The sequence below is a fragment of the Mobula birostris genome, unplaced genomic scaffold (assembly GCF_030028105.1).
Source record: "Mobula birostris isolate sMobBir1 unplaced genomic scaffold, sMobBir1.hap1 scaffold_733, whole genome shotgun sequence".
Lineage (NCBI taxonomy): Eukaryota > Metazoa > Chordata > Chondrichthyes > Myliobatiformes > Myliobatidae > Mobula > Mobula birostris.
In genome coordinates, this window is record NW_027278451.1 from 48,907 (window position 1) to 70,682 (window position 21,776).

General features: G+C 54.8%; 1 protein-coding gene across 1 annotated transcript in view; it reads left to right on the forward strand.

The window, feature by feature from the left end:
• Positions 1-21,776, forward strand: part of LOC140193701 (uncharacterized) — a 46,017-nt gene that overhangs the window by 17,998 nt on the left and 6,243 nt on the right. The window contains exons 5-8 of the mRNA XM_072250868.1: positions 4,119-4,356; positions 4,399-4,522; positions 5,845-5,940; positions 13,464-13,648. Coding sequence (XP_072106969.1) covers positions 4,119-4,356; positions 4,399-4,522; positions 5,845-5,940; positions 13,464-13,648 — 643 coding nt within the window. The remainder of the gene's footprint in view (positions 1-4,118; positions 4,357-4,398; positions 4,523-5,844; positions 5,941-13,463; positions 13,649-21,776) is intronic.

Here is a 21,776-nt window from a genome sequence, read left to right on the forward strand (position 1 = left end):
GTTCGTACGTGCTATTCCCTTGGAATAAACGCCAACGTTGCATTTGCCTTCTCCACCGCTAACTTAACCTTCTGGCAGCCTTGCACGTGAACTCCCAGGTCCCTCAGCACCTCTGATGTTTGAACCTTCTCCCTGTTTAGATGGTAGTCACACACTATTGTCCTTTTACCAAACGCACCATGCATTTCCCAACGCTCTTCCATCGGCTGCTTTTTCCAATCTGTCCCAAGTCCTGCTGCAATTTTGCGTTGCTTCCTCAGCGCTACCTACCCCTTCACCTCTCCTCTGCAAACGTTGCCACAAAGCCTTCCCACGGTCTACATCCTCGGAGGTCGAGTCAGCCGCGTCTCAAAGGGACTTGGACAAGCTCACGTTCGAGGGGTGCAGGCCAAGCCGGCCGGTGGCATAGCAGCATCAGCACTGGACTCTGAGCCGAGAGGTCGCAGGTTCGATTCCGGCCGGCTCCTCGGACCAGTTTGAGCAATAAGATACACAGAAATGCCAAAGAAACAGCAAAGTTGCTGCCCGTCGCGCCACAAGACGCGGAGAGGGGCTACAGCAAGGCCAAGCACGAGCAAACGGGACCGGTCTCAGATGGGGACCTTGACCAGTACCGACCAGTCGGGCCGAAAGGCTGTTTCTGTGCTCGGTGACGGGCAGTTCTGGTCATCTAATCACAGGGAGGATCAGGGGGCGGCCCGGTAGTGGAGCACAGTCTGGGCTCAGTTCCCGCTGGTGCCCGTAAAGGAGTTTTGTGTGTCTCTGCCTGGGTTTCCTCCTCCCCCATTGGTCATTGTAAATTGTCCCGCGATTAGGCTGGGGGTTAAATCGGGGGCTGCTGGGCCTACCGGGGACACTGGGGCCTACCTCTCACTGTAACTGAATCGATGGGTAATAAGAGCGTGAGAGATAGGAGCAGGGGTCGGGCCAACCTGCCCGTGGTGCCTGCTCCGCCATTCAATAAGATCATGGCTGATCCAGCAATGGGCTCATCTCCACCTACCTCCCTTTCCCCCCGTAAGGCAGAGAATTCCACAGATTTACCACTCAGTTCCTCCTGAAAGCTCACCTCTGTCCCAGGATACTGACGGACTTTTACCGCTGTACCACTGAGAGCATACTCACCAACTGCATCTCAGTGTGGCATGGCAATTGTCCCGTATCGGACCGCAAAGCAGTCCAGCATGTGGTGAAAACTGCCCAGCGGATTATCGGCACCCAATTGCCCACCATTGGGAACATCTAGCATAAACGCTGCCTGGGCAGGTGAGAAAGCATTATCAGGGATTCATCTCACCCCAACCGTGGACTTTTTACTCTCCTCCCATCCGGTAGGCGCTACAGGAGCCTCCGCTCCCGCACCAACAGGCACAGGAAGAGCTTCTTCCCTGAGGCTGTGACCCTGCTGAACCTCACATCACAGCACTAAGCAGTATTGCACCCATATTGTACTGTCTCAGTACTTTTATATTTGTGTGCTGTAGCACTTACTTTCCATTCGCAGTTATTTTGTAAATAATATTATTCTTTGCATTTCTGGTCAGATGCTAACTACATTTCATTGGCTTTGTGTCTGTACTCGGCACAGTGACAATACACTTGAATCTAATCTAATCTCCTCTCCGTCCTAAACCTACTGCCCTGAATCTTGAAGCTGTGTCCCCCAGTTCTGGTCTCACTAATGAGTGGAAGCAACTTTTCCTGCCTCTGTCTTATCCATCCCTTTCATAATTTTATATGTTTATAAAACATAGAATAGTACAGCACAGTACAGGTCCTTTGACCCACATTGTTGGGCCGACCCTCAAACCCTGCCTCCTGTATAACCCCCCGCCCCACCTTAAATTCCTCCATGTACCTGTCTAGTAGTCTCTTAAACTTCACTCGTGTATCTGCCTCCACCACTGACTCAGGCAGTGCATTCCACGCACCAACCACTCTCTGAGTAAAAAACCTTCCTCTAATATCCCCCTTGAACTTCCCACCCCTTACCTTAAAGCCATGTCCTCTTGTATTGAGCAGTGGTGCCCTGGGGAAGAGCCGCTGGCTGTCCACTCTATCTATTCCTCTTATTATCTTGTACACCTCTATCATGTCTCCTCTCATCCTCCTTCTCTCCAAAGAGTAAAGCCCGAGCTCCCTTAATCTCTGATCATAATGCATACTCTCTAAACCAGGCAGCATCCTGGTAAATCTCCTCTGTTCCCTTTCCAATGCTTCCACATCCTTCCTATAGTGAGGTGACCAGAACTGGACACAATACTCCAAGTGTGGCCTAACCAGAGTTTTATGGAGCTGCATCATTACATCGCGACTCTTAAACTCTATCCCTCGACTTATGAAAGCTAACACCCCATAAGCTTTCTTAACTACCCTATCCACCTGTGAGGCAACTTACAGGGATCTGTGGACATGTACCCCGAGATCCCTCTGCTCCTCCACACTACCACTTTCTGTAAGATCTCCTCTCATTGAAATGAGCGGGTAGATAATCTGCGAAGTGGTTTCAGGGGGGTGTTGCCAGGACTACAGGAGTCCTCAGAGCTCACCTCTGTCCCAGAACACTGACGGACTTTTACCAGGAGTTACGAGGAGACTCTGGACTGGCTGGGGCTGTGTCCCCTGGAGTGAAGGAGGCAGAGGGGATGACTCGAGGGTGGTTTATAATCTCATGGCGGACGGGGGAGGAGGTTAGATAAGGTGGATGGTCGTAATCCTTTTGCTGAGTCTGAAACTTGAAGGGAGAGGTTTCAGGTGGGGGAAGAGGGGGGGGGCGAGATAAGATGGAAGAGACCAGAGGGGAAAATATTTTCACCAGAGAGACTGGTGTGTGTGTGTGTGTGTGTGTGTGTGTGTGTGTGAGAGAGAGAGAGAGAAAGGGGAGGATTGAGATGTGTCTCTGTAGGAAGGAGAGGGGCAAGAGTGTGTGTTTTAAGTGTTAGAAACAGGCACAATTCTGACGTGTAAAAGGCGCACTTGAGATGGGGCCGGGGAATGCGCTTTGGTAAAAAGAATAGTGCGAACTATTTATCCAAATGGGGCGAAGGTTCAAACGTCAGAGGTTCTGAGGGACTTGGGAGTCCTCGTGCAAGACTCCCAGAAGGTTAATTCACAGGTTGAGTCTGCGGTAAGGAAGGCAAATGCGATCTTGGCATTTATTTCAAGGGGAATAGAACATCAAAGCAAGGAGATAATGCTGAGCATTATAAGACACTAGTCAGGCCGCACTGGGAGTACTGTCAACAGTTTTGGGCCCCACATCTCAGAAGGGACGTGTTGTCATTAGAGAGGAGGTTCACGAGGATGATTCTGGGCATGAAGGGGTTAACATATGAGGAGCGTTTGGCAGCCTTGGGCCTGGACTCGCTGGAGTTTAGAAGGATGCGGGGTGGGATCTCATTGAAACCTCCCGGATACTGAAAGGACCGGATAGGGTGGATGTGGAGAGGATGTTTCCTGTGGTAGGGGTATCCAGAACTGGAGGGCACTGCCTCAAAGTTGAGGGGCAACCTTCAAGAACAGAGTTAAGGAGGGATTTCTTTAGCCAGAGAGTGGTGAATCTGTGGAATGCTCTGCCACAGACTGCGGAGGAGGCCAAATCCGTGGGTGTGTCTAAGGCGGAAGTTGATCGTTTCCCGAACGGTCAGGGAAATTGAAGGATATGTCGAGAGGGCAGGTGTACGGGGGTTGAGTGGGATCCGGGATCAGCCGTGAGGAAACGTGAGGATGGACCGAATGGCCTGATTCTGCTCCCGTATGGGCTCATCGAACACGGGCCAGCACGCACCGGAATGGGCCGAGCGGCCTGCTTCTGTACCGTGCCGGCTGTGTTGTGCACGTCCCTGGTCGTCCAACCACGGGGAGGGGGGTGTTAAAAAAAAAACGCAGGACACCAAGTCAGACACAGGAAGGCGGATCTGAAAGGCCCTTCGGCCCGCGGCCTTGTGCTGACCCACTCCATGAACCGTCTGACCCACTCCACAGCCGACGACCCTCAACGGTCCCTTCGCCCACGTGCCTCAGGGTGTCTGAAGTGTCCCAGACGTGCCTGCCTCTGCCCGCTCACCTCCGCCCAGTGCGTCCCAGGCAGACTGTATGCGTGTAAAAAAAATAATTAGCTCCGATGCCATCCCCTGACGAGGAGGCCGAATACGCGTGCCTGCGCGCGGGGAAGGCGATGGGCAGCACGATGCCGCAGTGGTTCAGGAGAAAGCTTCACGGCAGCAGCAGCCGGGGTCCGATTTCCTCCGGGTGCAACAGGGACCCGCCCGTCAGTCGGAAGTTGGTCGTCGCGGGCTGTCCCATGACCGGGCAAGGGCCGGGCCCCGGTCGGCGTGGCCCGGGGCACGCGGGAGGGTGGGAGGGTGGGGGAGGCGGGTCTGCTGGGTGCTGACCGCTCCTCCTGTCTCCCCGTGCAGGGAGCATCCATTGCACCTTCCACCAGAGCGGTAACCACTACACCTGGAAGAAGGTCACCACCACGGTCCACAACATCATCGTCGGCAAGCTCTGGATAGACCAGGTCAGCTGGTGCGGGAGACCCCCGCCGTCTCTCGGCCCAGCCCCACTTTGTCTCGCTTCACCCACCCCTCTCCTCCTCCCCTTCCACCCCATCCTGTCTCTCGTTGCTCTCCCCCCACTTCCCCACCTCGGTTCTCACCGCCTGCACTCTCCCTCCTCTCCTGGCTCTCGCCTCCCCCCCCCCCCCCCCCCGTCTCCTGGCTCTCTCATTCCCCCTCTCTCTGTCCCCTGGCTCTCTCATTCCCCTCTCTCCGTCCCCTGGGTCTCGCCTTCCCCCTCCTCCCTCTCTCCGTACCCTGGCTCTCTCATTCCCCTGTCTCCATCCCCCGGCTCTCGCCTTCCCCATCTCTCCGTCCCCTGGCTCTCGCCTTCCCCCTCTCTCCGTCCCCTGGCTCTCTCATTCCCCTCTCTCCATCCCCTGGCTCTCTCATTCCCCTCTCTCCGTCCCCTGGCTCTCTCATTCCCCTCTCTCCGTCCCCTGGGTCTCGCCTTCCCCCTGTCTCCGTCCCCTGGCTCTCTCATTCCCCTGTCTCCGTCCCCTGGGTCTCGCCTTCCCCCTGTCTCCGTCTCCTGGATCTCTCATTCCCCTGTCTCCGTCCCCTGGCTCTCACCTCCCCCCCCCCTCTCCGTCTCCTGGCTCTCTCATTCCCCTGTCTCCATCCCCTGGCTCTCACCTTCCCCCTCTCTCCGTCCCCTAGCTCTCTCATTCCCCTGTCTCCATCCCCCGGCTCTCGCCTTCCCCCTCTCTCCATCCCCTGGCTCTCGCCTTCCCCCTCTCTCCGTCCCCTGGCTCTCGCCTTCCCCCTCTCTCCGTCCCCTGGCTCTCTTATTCCCCTCTCTCCGTCCCCTGGCTCTCTCATTCCCCTCTCTCCATCCCCCGGCTCTCTCATTCCCCTCTCTCCGTCCCCCGGCTCTCACCTTCCCCCTCTCTCCGTCTCCTGGCTCTCACCTTCCCCCTCTCTCCGTCCCCTGGCTCTCACCTTCCCCCTCTCTCCGTCCCCTGGCTCTCACCTTCCCCCTCTCTCCGTCCCCTGGCTCTCACCTTCCCCCTCTCTCCGTCCCCTGGCTCTCACCTTCCCCCTCTCTCCGTCCCCTGGCTCTCACCTTCCCCCTCTCTCTGTCCCCCGCTCTCCATCCCCTGGCTCTTGCTGTCTCTCTTCCTCTCTCGCCACCCGCCCCCCTCCCTCTCTCTCTCTCCCCGTACCTGCTCTCCCCGCTCACCCGCTTTATTTCGGCCCCCGCCCCCCCCCATCCCCCTAGCAGCTCGCTCTTGAAACCTCATCTGCTGACCGACTCTCCCTCCTGTCTGTCCTGTGTCCGCAGAGCGGGGAAGTCGACATCGTCAACAAAAGCACGGGCGACAAGTGCCACTTGAAGTTTGCACCTTACAGCTATTTCTCCCGGGATGTGGCTCGAAAGGTAGGGGGGCACCCCATGTTCAGATGGGGACTGGCTGCGTGTGTGTGTGTGTGTGTGACCGCCTCACTCCTAGTGAGGGAGCTGCTAAATCATGGTGGTGAGGAGGCCGTGCCAGGGGGGCAGAAAATTGATTGGGATTTCCTTACCGTTGTCTAGCTTCCCGTCAGTTGGAGGTTTTTTAATTCTTTGAGGTTTTGAAGTCTTGGGCACACGTATATATATTTAGCGAGGCTGCCTAAGGTTTTTAACAGTACTGTATGTAACATTCACTTTGCCGAGTGGCATGATCTCAGGGTGATAACCCCCAGCCTGGCCGAACCTCAGGGCTCTCGTTTGGGTGGATGCTGTGCGATGTGTCCCCCGTCTCAAATCAGTACCCTGTAATGACAAGCCGTACACAGGATGCGGTTACATCATCAAGATATTATAATTCTTACTTGAACTTTGGGGTTAGTAGAGAACCAAAATATAAAATGAAGAAAAGGTGCCACTATATCTTTATTCAGACTGTGCACAAGTAAGCTGTCGGAACTCACGCGATATCCACTTCCCACCGATCTCCTCCGAACTCCATATGATCCTGAGCCCCCGCTCAGGGTTCGCCCTATTCACCGGGTCACAGCGTCTCTTTGGGTGCGTCTTCTCTCTTCTTCCCTGTGGCACATTCTGCCCAAATCCCGCGCAAACGACGGCTTACAGACGCACGAGAAAGAATAACACCTATCCCAGTGGGTTAGCAAATGAATACAAGTCCTGTTATCAGTAATTGTAGCCCAAACATGCAGCTACAGGGAACCCCTTACCTCAGTAGTTAACATTACAAAGAAGCCATTTTATTATAACAGTACAGGGAAGCCATTCTATTAGCCTTAGCAAGTGACATGAAAGGAGAAACCCCTTGCATGTATGTCATGTCTTTCCAGTTACCAAATAACACTCCTGACCGAATAGAAACCTGCTTTCTGGGGCTGAGAGAGGAAAATTGGATCAGCCATGATGAAATGGCGGCGCAGACTCAATTGGTCAAATGGCCTAATTCTGCTCTTCTTTCGTACAGTCTTATCTCTTTGTTCCCTGACTAATTGGTTAAAAGAGAGTCCAGGGTAGATACCGGAGCAATAGAAAATGACGCTGGAGATATTGTAATGAGAGATGCAGAGATGGCAGAGGAACTGAATGTGTATTTCGCATCAGTCTTCGCGGCAGAAGACACCTCCAGTATACCGGACATTCAGGAGTGTCAGGGAGGTGAAGTATGTGGAGTGAAAATCATGACTAAGGAGGTGCTCAGGAAGGTTAATGGTCTGAGGGTGGATAAATCTCCTGGACCTGATGGAATGCACCCTTGGGTTCTGAAGGAAGTAGCTGGAGAGATTGCGGAGGCATTACAATGATCTTTCAAGAATCGATAGATTCCGGCATTGTACCCGATGACTGGAAAATTGCAGATGTTACTCTGCTGTTTAAGAAGGGTGGGAGGCAGCAGAAAGGAAACTATAGACCTGTTAGCCTGACATCAGTGGTTGGGAAGTTGTTGAAATCGATTGTTAGGGATGAGATTACGGAGTACCTGGAGGCACACGCCAAGATAGGCCAAAGCCAGCATGGTTTCCTGAAAGGAAAATCCTGCCTGACAAACCTACTGCAATTTTTTGAAGAAATTACAAGCAGGGTAGGCAAAGGAGATGCAGTCGATGTGGTGTACTTGGATTTTCAGAAGGCCTTTGACAAGGTGTCACACGTGAGGCTACTAAGCAAGGTAAGAGCCCATGGAATTACAGGGAAGTTACTAGCATGTTTGAGCATTGGCTGATCGGCAGAAAAGAGACAGTGGGAATAAAGGGATCCTATTCTGGCTGGCTGCCGGTTACCAGTGGAATTCCACAGGGGTCAGTGTTGGGACCGCTGCTTTTTACGATGTACATCAATGATTTGGACTATAGGATTAGTGGATTTGTGGCTAAATTTGCCGATGATACAAAGATAGGTGGAGGAGCGGGTAGTGTTGAGGAAACAGAGAGCCTGCAGAGTGACTTGGATAGTTTAGGGGAATGGGCAAAGAAGTGGCAAATGAAATACAGTGTTGGAAAGTGTATGGTCATGCCTTCGGTGGAAGAAACAAACAGGCAGACTGTTATTTCGATGGGGAGAGAATTCCAAATGCAGGGATGCAAAGAGACTTGGGAGACCTTGTGCAGGATACCTGAGAGGTTAACCTCCAGGTTGAGTCGGTGGTGAAGAAGGCAAATGCACTGTTGGCATTCATTTCTAGAGGTATAGGAGCAGGGATGTGATGTTGAGGCTCTATAAGGCACCTGTGAGACCACACTTGGAGTATTGTGTGCAGTCTTGGGCTCCTTATTTTAGAAGGAATATACTGACATTGTATATGGGTTCAGAGAAGATTCACGAGAATGATTCCAGGAATGAGAAGGTTACCGGATGAGGAACGTCTGGCAGCTCTTGGGCTGTGTTCCCTGGAGTTCAGGAGAATGAGGGAAATGAATGTTAAAGACATGAGTTGAGAGTTAAAGGGCAAAAGTTCAGGGGTAACATGAGGGGGAACTTCTTTACTTAGAGGGTGGTAGCTGTGTGGAACGAGCCTCCAGCAGAAGTGGTTGAGGAAGGTTCGATGTTGTCATTTAAAGTTAAATTGGATAGATATATGGACAGGAAAGGAATGGAGGGTTATGGACTGAGGTCAGGTCGGTGGGACTAGCTGAGAGTAAGAGTTCGGCACGGACTAGAAGGGCCGAGATGGCCTGTTTCCGTGTTGTAATTCTGATATGGTTATAAAAGGCCTGAACACATCAGATATGGCAGTTATTTCCCATGGTAGGGGATTCTAGGACAAGAGGGCACGACTTCAGCATTGAAGGGCGTTCATTTAGAACAGGGGCGTGGACAGATTACTTTAGTCAGAGGGTGGTAAATCTGTGGAATTTGTCGCCACGAGCGACTTTGGAGGCCAAGTCGTTAGGTGCATTTAAGGCAGAGATAGACAGGTTCTTGATTAACCAGGGCAACAAAGGGTATGGGGTGAAGGCAGGGGAGTGGGGACGACTGGAAGAATTGGATTGGTCCACGGTTGAATGGCGGGGCAGTCTCGATGGGCCGAACGGCCTACTTCTCCTATATCTCATGGTCTAATCAAGAATGTGTCAACCTCTGCCTTTATACCCACTGACTTGTTGTCCTCACCTGCCCGTGGCAACGAATTCCACAGAATCACCACTCTATGGCTAAAGAAGATCCCCCTCATCTCCGTCCTAAAAGGACGCCCCTCTGTTCTGAAGCTGTATCCTCGGTCTCAGACTCCCCCATCACAGGAAACATCCTCTCTACATCCCCTCTGTCGAGGCCTTTCACTAGGTCCCAATGAGGTCTCCCCCCCGCCCCATCATTCTTCTGAATTCCAGTGAATACGGGCCCAGAGCCATCAGCCGCTCTTCGCACGACGAGCCTCACCAACGTCAGCACGTTTGGGGTGAGGGGGGAAAGATCTGAAAGGCCCCTCGGGGGCAACCTTTCCCCACGCAGAGAGTGACGCGCGTGCGGAACGAGCTGTCAGAAGGCGCGGTCAAGGCGGGTCCAGTTGTGTCCTTTCCAAAGCACTTGGGGGTGTTGATAGGAGAGACTTTAGTCGGAGACGAGGTTCTGTGGGGGCGATGGAGTCATCCATTTGGTGCGTTGCCTCCCTGGTGCCAGGATCAGGGATGTCTCCCATCGGGACCTTGACACTCTCAAAGAGTGAGCAGCCAGAAGTCTTGGTACCCATTGGCACCGATGACATAGGTAGACAAGGTGAGGGAGGTCCTGAAGAGAGATTTTAGGGTGCTAGGGAGAAAGCTGAGAAACAGGACGTCCAGGGTGGTAATCTCTGGATTGCTGCTTGTGAGGATAAGCATGCCCGTGAGGATGAGAACAGGGTGATTTGGCAGGTGAATGCGTGGCTGAGGATCTGGTCCGGGACAGGGGCTCAGATTTATGGACCATTGGGATCTCTTCTGGGGAAGGTATGACAAAAGGGACGGGTTACACCCTGAACCCGAGGGGGTCCAGTATCCTTGAGGGCAGGTTGGCTGGAGTTGTTCAGGTGAGTTTAAGCTCGTTTGGCAGGGGGATGGGAACCAGAGTGATCGCGCTGAGGATGAGGTAGCTGGTTTACAAACAGAGACAAGGTATGGTGAGACCGCTAGCCAGGAGAGGCTGATGACGGGGGCAAAATGGCCGTCAACAGGACGAGTTGCAGCGGAAAAGGCGGACAGGATTGAGAAGGGCGAGTACAGGACTGAAGGTGTTACATCTGAATGTGCACGGCGTTACGGAGTAAGGTCGATGAACTTGTAGCACAGCCGCAGACTGGCAGGTATGATGTCGTAGGCATCACAGGATCGTGGTTGAAAGAAGGCTTGAGCTGGCAGCTTCACGTCCAAGGATACACATTGTATCGCAAGGTGTGGCTCTGCTGGTACAAGACGAAATCAAGCCGTTAGAAAGAGGTGACACGTTGTCGGGAGGCGTTGAATCGTTGAGGACAGAGCTAAGGAATTGCAAGGGTAAAAAGACCCTGTTGGGAGTTGTATATGGACCCCCAAACAGTTGAAGTTAAAGTCTGTCCCGAGCCTTATAGACTCATCAGGCCGGTGCTTATGCCGGCATGAAGCGACTGAAGAACGAGACCCCCCCTCCCCCCCCCAATAGGACGCCAGTCTACCGCGAGGTTAACCACCAGCATTTTTGCTGGTACCCATTTTCAGCTGGGTGGTCTGGAGCATTGTGTGGTTAAGTGCCTTGCTCAAGAACACAATGCGCTGAGACTCGGCCGGGGCTCGAACCCGCGACCTTCAGCTCGCTAGTCCAGCGCCCCAACCACTTGGCCACGTGCCACAACCCCAGACAGTAGTGAGGACGTAGCCTACAAGTTACAACGGGAGGTAGAAAATGCGTGCCAAAAGGACAGTGTTGCAACTGTCATGGGAGATTTCAATATGCGGGTAGGTTGGGAAAATCAGGTGGGTGTGGGATTCCAGGAGGGGGGGGATTTCTCGAGTGCCTGTGTGATAGCTTTTTAGAGCAGCTCGTGGTTGAGCTCATTGGAGGATCAGCTGTTCCGGATTGGGTGTTGTGCAATGAGCCAGAATTGATTAGAGACTTTAACCCTGAGGGAAAAGTGATCATAATATGAACAAATTTACCCTGAAATTTGAGAAGGAGGAGCTAAAGTCAGGTGTATCAGTATTACAGTGGAGTGAAGGGAATTACAGAGGCATGAGAGAGGGGGGTGGTTAGCCAAAATTGATTGGAAAAGAACACTGGCAGGGAGGACGGCAGAGCAGCAATGGCTGGAGTTTCTGGAAGCAATTCGAAAGGCGCAAGATATAGACATCCCAAAGAGAAAGATGTACTCTCAAGGAAAGATGACACAACCGTGGCGGAAAAGACAAGTCAAAGCCAATGTAAAAGCCTAAGAGAGGGCATATAATAGAGCAAAAATTAGTGGGGAGTGAGAGGATTGGGAAGCTTTTTAAAAATCAACAAAAGGCAACTTAAAGAAGTCAATAAGGTGAAGATGGAATATGAAAGGGAGCTAGCCAATAACATTAAAAAGGATACCAAAAGATAGGCAAGACTGGGTATCGGATTGCTGGAAAACGATGCTGGAGAGGTAGTAATGGGGGACAGTGAAATGGCGGATGAACTGAATAAGTATTTTGCATCGTTCTTCATGGTGGAAGACACGAGGAGTATGGTGGAAGTTCCAGGTGTCAAGGGGACATGAAGTGTGTAAAGTTACCGTAACTAGGGAGAAGGTTCTTGGGAAACTGAAAGGACTGAAGGCAGACCTGGACCAGATGGACTACACCCCAGGGTTCTGAAAGAGGTGACTGAAGAGGTCGTGGAGGCATTCGTAACGATCCTTCAAGAATCACGAGATTCTGGAATTGTTCCAGGAGACGGGACCATTGTAAATGTCGCTCCACTCTCCCAGACGGGGGAGAGGCAGAAGGAAGGAAACTCGGCCAGTTAGCCTGACCTGGGTGGCTGGGAAGTTGTTGTAGTCGATTATTAATGATGAGGTCTCAGGGTACTTGGAGGTCCATGACAAAATAGGCCATAGTCAGCATGGTTTCCTCAAGGGAAAACGCTTGCCTGTCAAATCTGTTGGAATTCTTTGAAGAAATTACCAAGCAGGGTAGACAAAGGAGGATCGGTGGATTTTCAGAAGGCCTATGACAAGGTGCCACTCATGAGGCTGCTTAGCAAGCTATGAGCCCATGGTATCACAGGAAAGATACTAGCGTGGATAAAGCAGTGGCTGATTGGCAGGAGGCAAACAGTGGGAATAAAGCTGGCAGCCGGTGACTAGTGCCGTTCCACGGGGGATGGTGTTGGGACCGATTCTTCTTACACTGTATGTCAGTAATTTGGATGGAATTGATGGCTTTGTTGCAAAGTTTGCAGACCATACGAAGATAAGTGGAGGGGCAGGTAGTGTTGAGGATGTAGTGAGGCTACTAAAGGGCTTAGACAGATTAGGAGACTGGGCAAAGAAACGGCAGATGGAATACGGTGTCGGGAAGTGTCTGGTCATGCACTTTGGGAGGAGAAATGAAAGGGTTGATTATTTTCTAAATGGAGAGAAAATGCATAAACCTGACGCACCAAGGGACTTGGGAGTCCTTGTGCAGGATTCCCGGAAGGTTAATTTGCAGGTTACCTTTGTGGTGACGAAGGCAGATGTGACGTTGGCGTTCATTTCAAGAGGACGAGAATATAGAAAAGCAAGGATGTCATGTTGAGGCTTTATAAAACACTGCCGACGCCTCACTTGGAGTATTGTGAGCACTTTTGGGCCCCTTATCTCAGAAAGGGTGTGCTGAAACTGGAGAGGGTTCAAAGGAGGTTCACGGAAATGATTCCAGGATAAAACGGCTTGTCATATGCAGAGCATTTGACGGCTCTGGGCCCGTATTCTCTGGAATTCAGAAGAATGAGGGGCGACCTCATTGAAACCTACCGAATGGTGAGAGGCTTTGACAGGGGGGATGCGGAGAGGAGGTTTCCTGTGGCGGTAAGGTCCGAGGCGGGAGGAGGCGGCCTCAAATCGGAGATGAGGATAGATTTCGTTAGCCAGAGGGTGGTGAATCTGCAGAGGCCAAGTCACTGGGTGCGTTTGAGACAGCGAGTGATAGATTCTTGATCGGCCGGGGCACGAAGGGATGCGGGGAGAAGGCGGGAGATTGGGGCCGAGAGGAGAAGTGGGTCAGTATGATGAAGTGACAGAACAGACGCGATGGGACAAATGGCCTCTCGTTCTGCTCTGGTTATCTGTCGTCTTCTGGGGGGGGCGCGGGTGTGGGGCTTCGAGCTGGTCTGAGCTCGGTTGAACGGGGTCCCGCTGACGTGGGCACCGCGGTTTGTATGGACGGGTTCGGGTGACGGGTCTGTCTCTGTGCGGCGTTACCCTTCTCCCCCACCCACCGCGAGGCGTGGCGCTCACTGTGGCGTGTGCCGGGCAGGTCACCGGCGTGGTCACGGACAACGCGGGCAAGGCGCACTACATCCTGTCGGGGACCTGGGACGAGAAGATGGAGTACTCCCGCGTCCTGCAGAGCAGCAAAGGCGTTAACGGCACCGAGGGCCGGCAGAAGACCGTCTACGAGACCCTCCGCGGCAAGGAGTTGTGGAAGAGGCACAAGATCCCGTGAGTAACAAGTCCCCTCCCGACACGGTGTGGAGGGAGCTTCGCTCTGAGTCTGACCCCAGGAGTGTGTGACGGGACGGTGCGGAGGGAGATTCACTCTGTGTCTGACCCCGGGAGTGTGTGGTGGGACGGTGCGGAGGGAGATTCACTCTGTGTCTGAGCCCGGGAGTGTGTGATGGGACGGTGCGGAGGGAGCTTCGCTCTGAGTCTGACCCCGGGAGTGTGTGATGGGACGGTACGGAGGGAGATTCACTCTGTGTCTGAGCCCGGGAGTGTGTGATGGGACGGTGCGGAGGGAGCTTCGCTCTGAGTCTGACCCCGGGAGTGTGTGATGGGACGGTACGGAGGGAGATTCACTCTGTGTCTGAGCCCGGGAGTGTGTGATGGGACGGTGCGGAGGGAGATTCACTGTGTGTCTGTCCCTGGGAGTGTGTGATGGGACGGTGCGGAGAGAGCTTCACTCTGTGTCTGACCCCGGGAGTGTGTGATGGGACGGTGCGGAGGGACATTCGCTCTGAGTCTGACCCCGGGAGTGTGTGATGGGACGGTGCGGAGGGAGATTCACACTGTGTCTGACCCCGGGAGTGTGTGATGGGACGGTGCGGAGGGAGCTTCGCTCTGAGTCTGACCCCGGGAGTGTGTGATGGGACGGTGCGGAGGGAGATTCACTCTGTGTCTGACCCCGGGAGTGTGTGATGGGACGGTGCGGAGGGAGATTCACTCTGTGTCTGACCCCGGGAGTGTGTGATGGGACGGTGCGGAGGGAGCTTCACTCTGTGTCTGACCCCGGGAGTGTGTGGTGGGACACTGCGGAGGGAGATTCACTCTGTGTCTGACCCCGAGAGTGTGTGATGGGACGGTGCGGAGGGAGATTCACGGGAGTGTGTGATGGGACGTTGCGGAGGGAGCTTCACTCTGTGTCTGACCCCGGGAGTGTGTGATGGGACGGTGCGGAGGGAGATTCACTCTGTGTCTGACCCCGGGAGTGTGTGGTGGGACGGTGCGGAGGGAGATTCACTCTGTGTCTGAGCCCGGGAGTGTGTGATGGGACGGTGCGGAGGGAGATTCACTCTGTGTCTGAGCCCGGGAGTGTGTGATGGGACGGTGCGGAGGGAGATTCACTGTGTGTCTGTCCCTTTTTTTTAAACAAAATTCTTTATTACAAATGTCGGTGCCATACAATATTTACAAACCCAGTGAATAACACATTTACTACACTACAAACAGACAATACATGTTAAACCAATATATTGCCATCCTCGTCAATGATGGCATTTACACCCCGCGGAGCCCAACGGTCCCGGAACATCTCGACGGTCGCCGTGGACTGTGCGTATTCCTTTTCAATGTTCACCCGGGCTCGAACATACCCCCTAAACATAGCCAGGCAGTCCGCCCGGGGAGAACCTCCTGCCACCCTTTTCCAGGAGCCACGGATGGCAATTTTCGCCAGCCCCAGGAGCAAGTTGACAAGGACATCCTCATCCCTCTGTGCCCCCCTCCTTACTGGATGACCATATATGAATAGGGTGGGACTGAAATGCAACCAGAAGGCGAGAAGCAGCCCACGCAAATACGCGAAAAGGGGCTGCAGCCTCACACACTCCACGTACATATGGTACACGGTCTCCTCCAGCCCGCAGAAGTGACACGCGGCTGGGAGATCCGTGAACAAACTAAAGAACTTATTGCAGGGCACCGCTTTATGCAGCACCCTCCAGCCGAGATCCCCAAGGTGCATGGGAAGGACTCCCTTGTAGAGGGACTTCCACTGGGGACCCCCCTCACCTCCAGGTGGAAAGACCGACCGCCATGGCGTGTCGGGACGGTGGACAAATGCTAGGAAGTGGAGGGTGTGGAGCAGCAGCCCATAAAGGTACCTCCTGCCTGCATCCCTAAATGGGATTGTGGGTGTTGATGAAAGACGGCTCAAGTTGTGTGGATTCGTCTCTCGGGTAAGGCTGCGGGGCCTGGGCCCGACGAGCAGCTCAGCCCGAGTCGTTCCACACACCTGAGCCGCACTGACATCCGTTGAGACAGGGCAAGGGTCGGCCAGGACCCCGCCCTCTGCCAGAGGAGGGGATTCCCGGCCTGAGGCAGCCATGTTCCAGACTCTCAGTTGGTCCTGATAGAAGCCGGGCAGCCTCTGCAAAGCAGCACGGCTGACGCCCGCCGGTGGTAGCTGCATATCTTCGGCAAGACAGCAGCCCCTCCGGAGGAAGAAAGTCGCCAACACGTGCCACCTGGGAGGGTGCTCGGCGTACAGGAATCTCTGCAGCGTCCTGAGGCGGAGAGCCGCCAGTCGTGTGCGTACACACACCAGCGACTGTCCGCCCTCTCCTTCTGGGAGACTCAGAACCGCTGCAGAGACCCAGTGCTTCCTGTTTCCCCAGAAGAAGTCCACTAGCTTCCTCTGCATTCTTGCAACAAAAGGGGCAGGGGGGGCCAAGGTGACCATCCGGTACCACAACATGGAGGCCACCAGCTGGTTTATGACCACCACCCTGCCTCGATAGGAAAGCACCCTGAGAAGGCCTGACCAGCGCCCTAGCCGGGCCATGACCTTTGTCTCCAGGTCCTGCCAGTTCGCCAGCCAGGTCTCCCCAGAAGGACTCAGGTAGACTCCCAGATAGAGAAGACGTCTGGTGCTCCACTCAAAAGCTCTCATCTCCTCCGGCAGGGAGTCCACCTGCCACTGGCCTACTAAGAGTCCGGAACATTTCGCCCAGTTGATCCTGGCGGAGGATGCCGCCGAGAAAACATCTTGGCACTCGCGCATCCTCCGCAGGTCACAGGGGTCTGTCATCATGAGGAGTACGTCATCGGTGTAGGCCGAGAGGACGACCCCCATGTCCGGTTCACGCAGAACCAGACCTGTCAGCCTTCGCCAAAGAAGACTGAGGAATGGCTCGACACAGATCGCATACAGTTGACCGGACATGGGGCACCCTTGACGCACTCCTCTTCGGAAGTGGATAGGTCCTGTCAATGATCCGTTAATCTTAACTAGGCACTCTGCGGCAGAGTACAGGAGCCGAACTCGGGCTACAAAGTGTGGTCCGAGCCCAAAAGCCTGCAGGGTGCCCACCAGGAAACTGTGGTCCACCCGGTCAAAAGCCTTCTCCTGGTCAAGAGAAAGAAATGCTGCCAGGGTCCCAGTCTCCTGGAGTAGGTGGATCAGGTCCCGTACTAGGTGGACATTGTCCTGGATGGAGCAGCCCGGGACTGTGTAAGATTGGTCAGGATGGACCACCTGTCCAATTACCGAACCCAGACGGTTGGCCATTGCCCGGGCGAAGATCTTGTAGTCCACGCACAAGAGGGAGACCGGCCGCCAGTTCTTTAGCAGGCGGAGGTCTCCCTTCTTGGGCAGTAGGACCACAACAGCTCTCCGCCATGAGAGGGGCATTTCTCTGGTGGCTAGGCTCTCCCCTAGGACAAGGCTGTAATCATCCCCCAGGACATCCCAAAAAGCCTGATAAAACTCAACACTCAGTCCATCCAAACCAGGGGACTTGCCCCTCCGGAGTTGCCGAAGGGCAGTGGACAGCTCCTCCCGAGTCAGGGGGGCATCCAGACGCACTGTGTCCTCTGGGCTCACCTTCGGCAAATCCTCCCAGACCTCATTACACGCCTCCGCATTTGACGGATCAGGCGAGAATAAGGACCGATAGAATGAACGGATCTCGTTGTTAATTCCTTCAGGGTCCGTGATGGACGAGCCATCGGCAGCCAGCAGCTCCACTAGCTGCTTTTGAACTCCCCGCCACCGTTCCAATGAGTAGAAGAAGGGTGAGCCACGGTCCAAATCCTGCAGCATTTGGATCCGTGACCTCACATACGCACCTCGGGACTGCTGGAGCTGCAGGTTCCTTAGTGCGTCCTTCTTCTCCTGGTGTTCCTGCCACAGCTGCTGGTCTCCAGCGGTCGGACCGAGGCGGGACTCCAGGTCAAGCAACGCTCTCTCAAGCCGCTCAACCTCAGAGCTCCGCCTCTTTGTCGACCCCCTAGTGTACTCCCGACATAAAAACCGGATGTGGGCTTTGCCCACATCCCACCATAGCCGTAGGGAGCAGAACTCTCTCCGCCTCTCCTTCCAGGAGACCCAGAACGCTCGGAACGAATCCCGGAATCGGCTGTCCTCCAGCAGCCGGTTGTTAAAATGCCAATACCCGGATCCCACCCGAGGGTGTAGTGGAATAAATTCCATCCACACAAGGTGATGATCCGAGCACGACACTGGCCGCATGGAGGACGCCGACACGCGGGAGACGTAGGCCCGAGAGATGTAAATGCGGTCTATCCTGGAACCTCCTTCTCTAGGCCTTCTCGAGAAGGCGCTAGAGTTGGGGTGAAGATTCCGCCAGCTGTCCACCAAGTCAAAGGAGCTGACTAGCTCCTTTAACTTTTTTGCTGATGCTGGGTCGCGTTGGAGGCCCGAACGGTCCTCCGCCTCGAGGGTACAATTGAAATCTCCCCCGAGGATGACGCAATCCCCAGGATCGATGGAGCTCAGCAGGGTGGACAGCTGGCAGAATAGGCGCGTCTGCATCACACCGCGCCTGGGAGCATACACATTGATAAAATGCAATGGTACGCCATCCAGGCGCACAACCAGGTGGAGCAGACGGCCGGGCACAACGTCTTGGACTCTTGCAATTACTGGCTGGAAGGTCGGGGCCAACAGGATCGCCACCCCGCTAGAAATGGAGCTGAGGTGGCTCATGTAGACCCCGCCCCGCCACTCCAGGAGCCAAGCAGACTCGTCCCCAGGGATGGTATGGGTTTCCTGCAGGAAACTCACCGTATACCGCCCATCCCTGAGGACTGAGAGATTGTTATGCCTGCGAAGAGGACCCCTGCTGCCGTTTACATTGAGACTAGCTATGGTAAGCTTCATGGCGGGAGCACACTAGGTCTCAGCAGCTGTGCCCATTTCGGTGAGAGCGGAGGCGCCCTCCACCACACTGTCCGGAAAGAAAGCAAGGTTACTTTTTGCCTTCCGGGCTCGAGCTGTACCAGTGACACCCTGTGACCCACCATCCCCCGTAGGAGCGAGGCTGCTTCTCCCTCTAATGTCCCTTACTAGGTCATCTAGGAAAGATTTTAGTTGCCGTCTGTCGTTCCCCGCCACCACATTCCTCTTTCCCTTTCCCTTTCGTCCGTGGATGACTCGCAGGGACCTCACCAGCCTCGGCATGCTGGGCCAGCGAAGCGAGGCTAGTTGAGGCCGGTGCTTGGCACCCTCAGAGGTGAGAATAAAATGCTTAATTTCCTCTACAGGTATCAATGGGGACTTCTCAGGAGGGGTGAGGATGTCCATTATTTCACTATCGAAAGAGTCCCCCTCCAACCCGTCACTGCAGACAGAATCCCCATTGGCCTCCCCGCATGTTCCAATAGATGGCTGCGCTTGTGACCCGTACCGTGCAGCGGGCACCTCGCTCTTACCTGCCCGCTCCACCATCGCATCAGCCTCATCCACATTTGCGACAGTGGAGGGACAATCCCCAGGGACTCCCTGCAAGTCATTAATTGCTGGGGTTGACGTGCACAGAAAAACGCCCTCCCCAGGGGGCAGGCATAGAGGAGAACCCGGCACCTTTGGTCCGAGGGATTCACAAGCAGCCTGGTGCTGAGAATGAGAGAGCTTCGTCTCGTCTCCTCTTACATTATTCGGTACACTGGCCTCCAGAGAGGTGCTGACTTGTAGGTCCTGGGTGGAGGCCTCCAGGGCTGCCTCATTTGTGCAAACAGGGCTATCACAAGCTTTTTGCACAACCACACCATCTTCCCCAGGACTGGTGGCTACATCTGGGGACTCAGGTTTAGAACCAACCCCTACCCGGATTCCCACCCCTTCCTGGGACTCCCCCACATCTACATCCCCTGCCCTCTTGCGGGAACGTTCCCTTCTCCTCTTCACGCCGGAGGAGCACACAGGTGCAGGCTTCACCGATGGGGCGGCGCTTTCTGTTTCCATCGCCCCGTCTGCTTGCGCACCTCCCCGAGCTCCACGCTCCACTTCAGGCGAAATGGGCGTGAGCTCTGCGGCCTCAAAGGCCCGCTCCTTACTGTGTTTGGATTTCCCCTTTGCCTTCTTACTCCGCACAGACTCCACCCCGTCCCCCACCTGAACCACGGAGAGGAGCAGGGACCGACCCAACCATAGGAGTAGGGACAGGGGTAGGGGCAGGGTGAGGGGCTGGGGCAGGATCACGGGCGGGGGCAGGGTCAGATGCAGGCGCAGGAGTAGGATCAGGGGCAGAGGTAGCTGGGGCACTGGTGCCCGAAGTGGGCTCCCTCAGGTTCCGGGCGGCAGGACAGTCCCTCCGAAAGTGCCCCACCCCCCTGCACGCATGGCACCGCGGGCGCTCGGAGCTCCAGTACACCTGATAATCCACTCCCTCGTGCCGGACAGTAAACCGGCCCTCAACATCGTCCTCCCTTTCCAGCTGCATGAATACCTGACGCCGGAAAGGGATTACGGTGCGGAGGGTGCGTCTCTTAAATTTGTGTCGGATGGCAGTGATCTCCGACCTTACTTGCCCTAAACGGGCCAGTGGGGGTAGCAAGTCCTCATTTGGAATGAAAGGCTTAACATGCCCAAGCACGATACGTTGCGTGGGGGCCGTCACCAGCTCCATAGGTAAAAAGATGTTGTCTACCGTGACTCCCCTGCTTAGGGCCCGGTGCACTAGCTCTTCATTCGCCAGATAGAACACCGCCTTTCCGAACTCCTTCTCGGTGGCCAGAATACCACCTTTCCCCACAAGGTCCTCCATTGCCTCCGTACACTTTTCTAGTGTCATTCCAGGGTGCAAAATATATTGCACCCCACGTTCCACCTTCACCGACCGAAACAGGGCGTTGTCCGAGGCCGGGGAGGCAGCCGCCCTTGCGTAACTCCCCGAAGGCCCGCGACTCCCTGGAGACCGGTCCGGCATGCTGGCGCTCTTTCCAGTCCGAGAATCCTACAGCGGTGCCGGTTAGAAGTCCTGGAGCGAGTCGAATAACTGGCCGGGAAAGTTTGCAGTCGACAGTTCCTCGCTGGTTCGGCGCCAGGAAAGGCTCCGTCGGACTTGCAGAGACCCAGGCCGGGAGAGGCCGAAACGTCCTTCCAGATGCTCCGGCACCAACACCGGACGAAAATCAGGAAAACAATGGAGGAGGAACGTTGCCCCGCTGTCAATGGGGGGGAACGACGGCGTTTGCCTCCGGTTTTGGAGCGAACTGGCTTCCTGGCGAGTTGCCAGCGGCCGCAGCTGGGAGCTACGCAGTTAGCAGCCGCTGACAAACCCAGTCCAAACCGGCAGTAAAACTCCACACCGAGCTTCCACACCAACGCCGTCACTCACTCAGTTGTCCAAGAGACTTTCAGAGCCACTTCCAAAGTATTCCACGAACTTTATCCAGTAGTTTTGCCTCGATTTCTCCCAGCTCAGTCAGCACAGCTCCTCTCTGTGTCTGACCCCGGGAGTGTGTGACGGGACGGTGCGGAGGGAGATTCACTCTGTGTCTGACCCCTTTTTTTTTATACAAAATTCTTTATTACAAATGTCGGTGCTATACAATATTTACAAAACCAGTGACTAACACATTTACTACACTACAAACAGACAATACATGTTAAACCAATATATTGCCATCCTCATCAATGATGGCATTTACACCCCGCGGAGCCCAACGGTCCCGGAACATCTCGACGGTCGCCGTGGACTGCGCGTATTCCTTTTCAATGTTCACCTGGGCTCGAACATACCCCCTAAACATAGCCAGGCAGTCCGCCCGGGAAGAACCTCCTGCCACCCTTTTCCAGGAGCCACGGATGACAATTTTCGCCAGCCCCAGGAGCAAGTTGACAAGGACATCCTCATCCCTCTGTGCCCCCCTCCTTACTGGATGACCATATATGAATAGGGTGGGACTGAAATGCAACCAGAAGGCGAGAAGCAGCCCACGCAAATACGCGAAAAGGGGCTGCAGCCTCACACACTCTACGTACATATGGTACACGGTCTCCTCCAGCCCGCAGAAGTGACACGCGGCTGGGCTGTGTCTGACCACGGGAGTGTGTGACGGGACGGTGCGGAGGGAGCTTCAATCTGTGTCTGACCCCGGGAGTGTG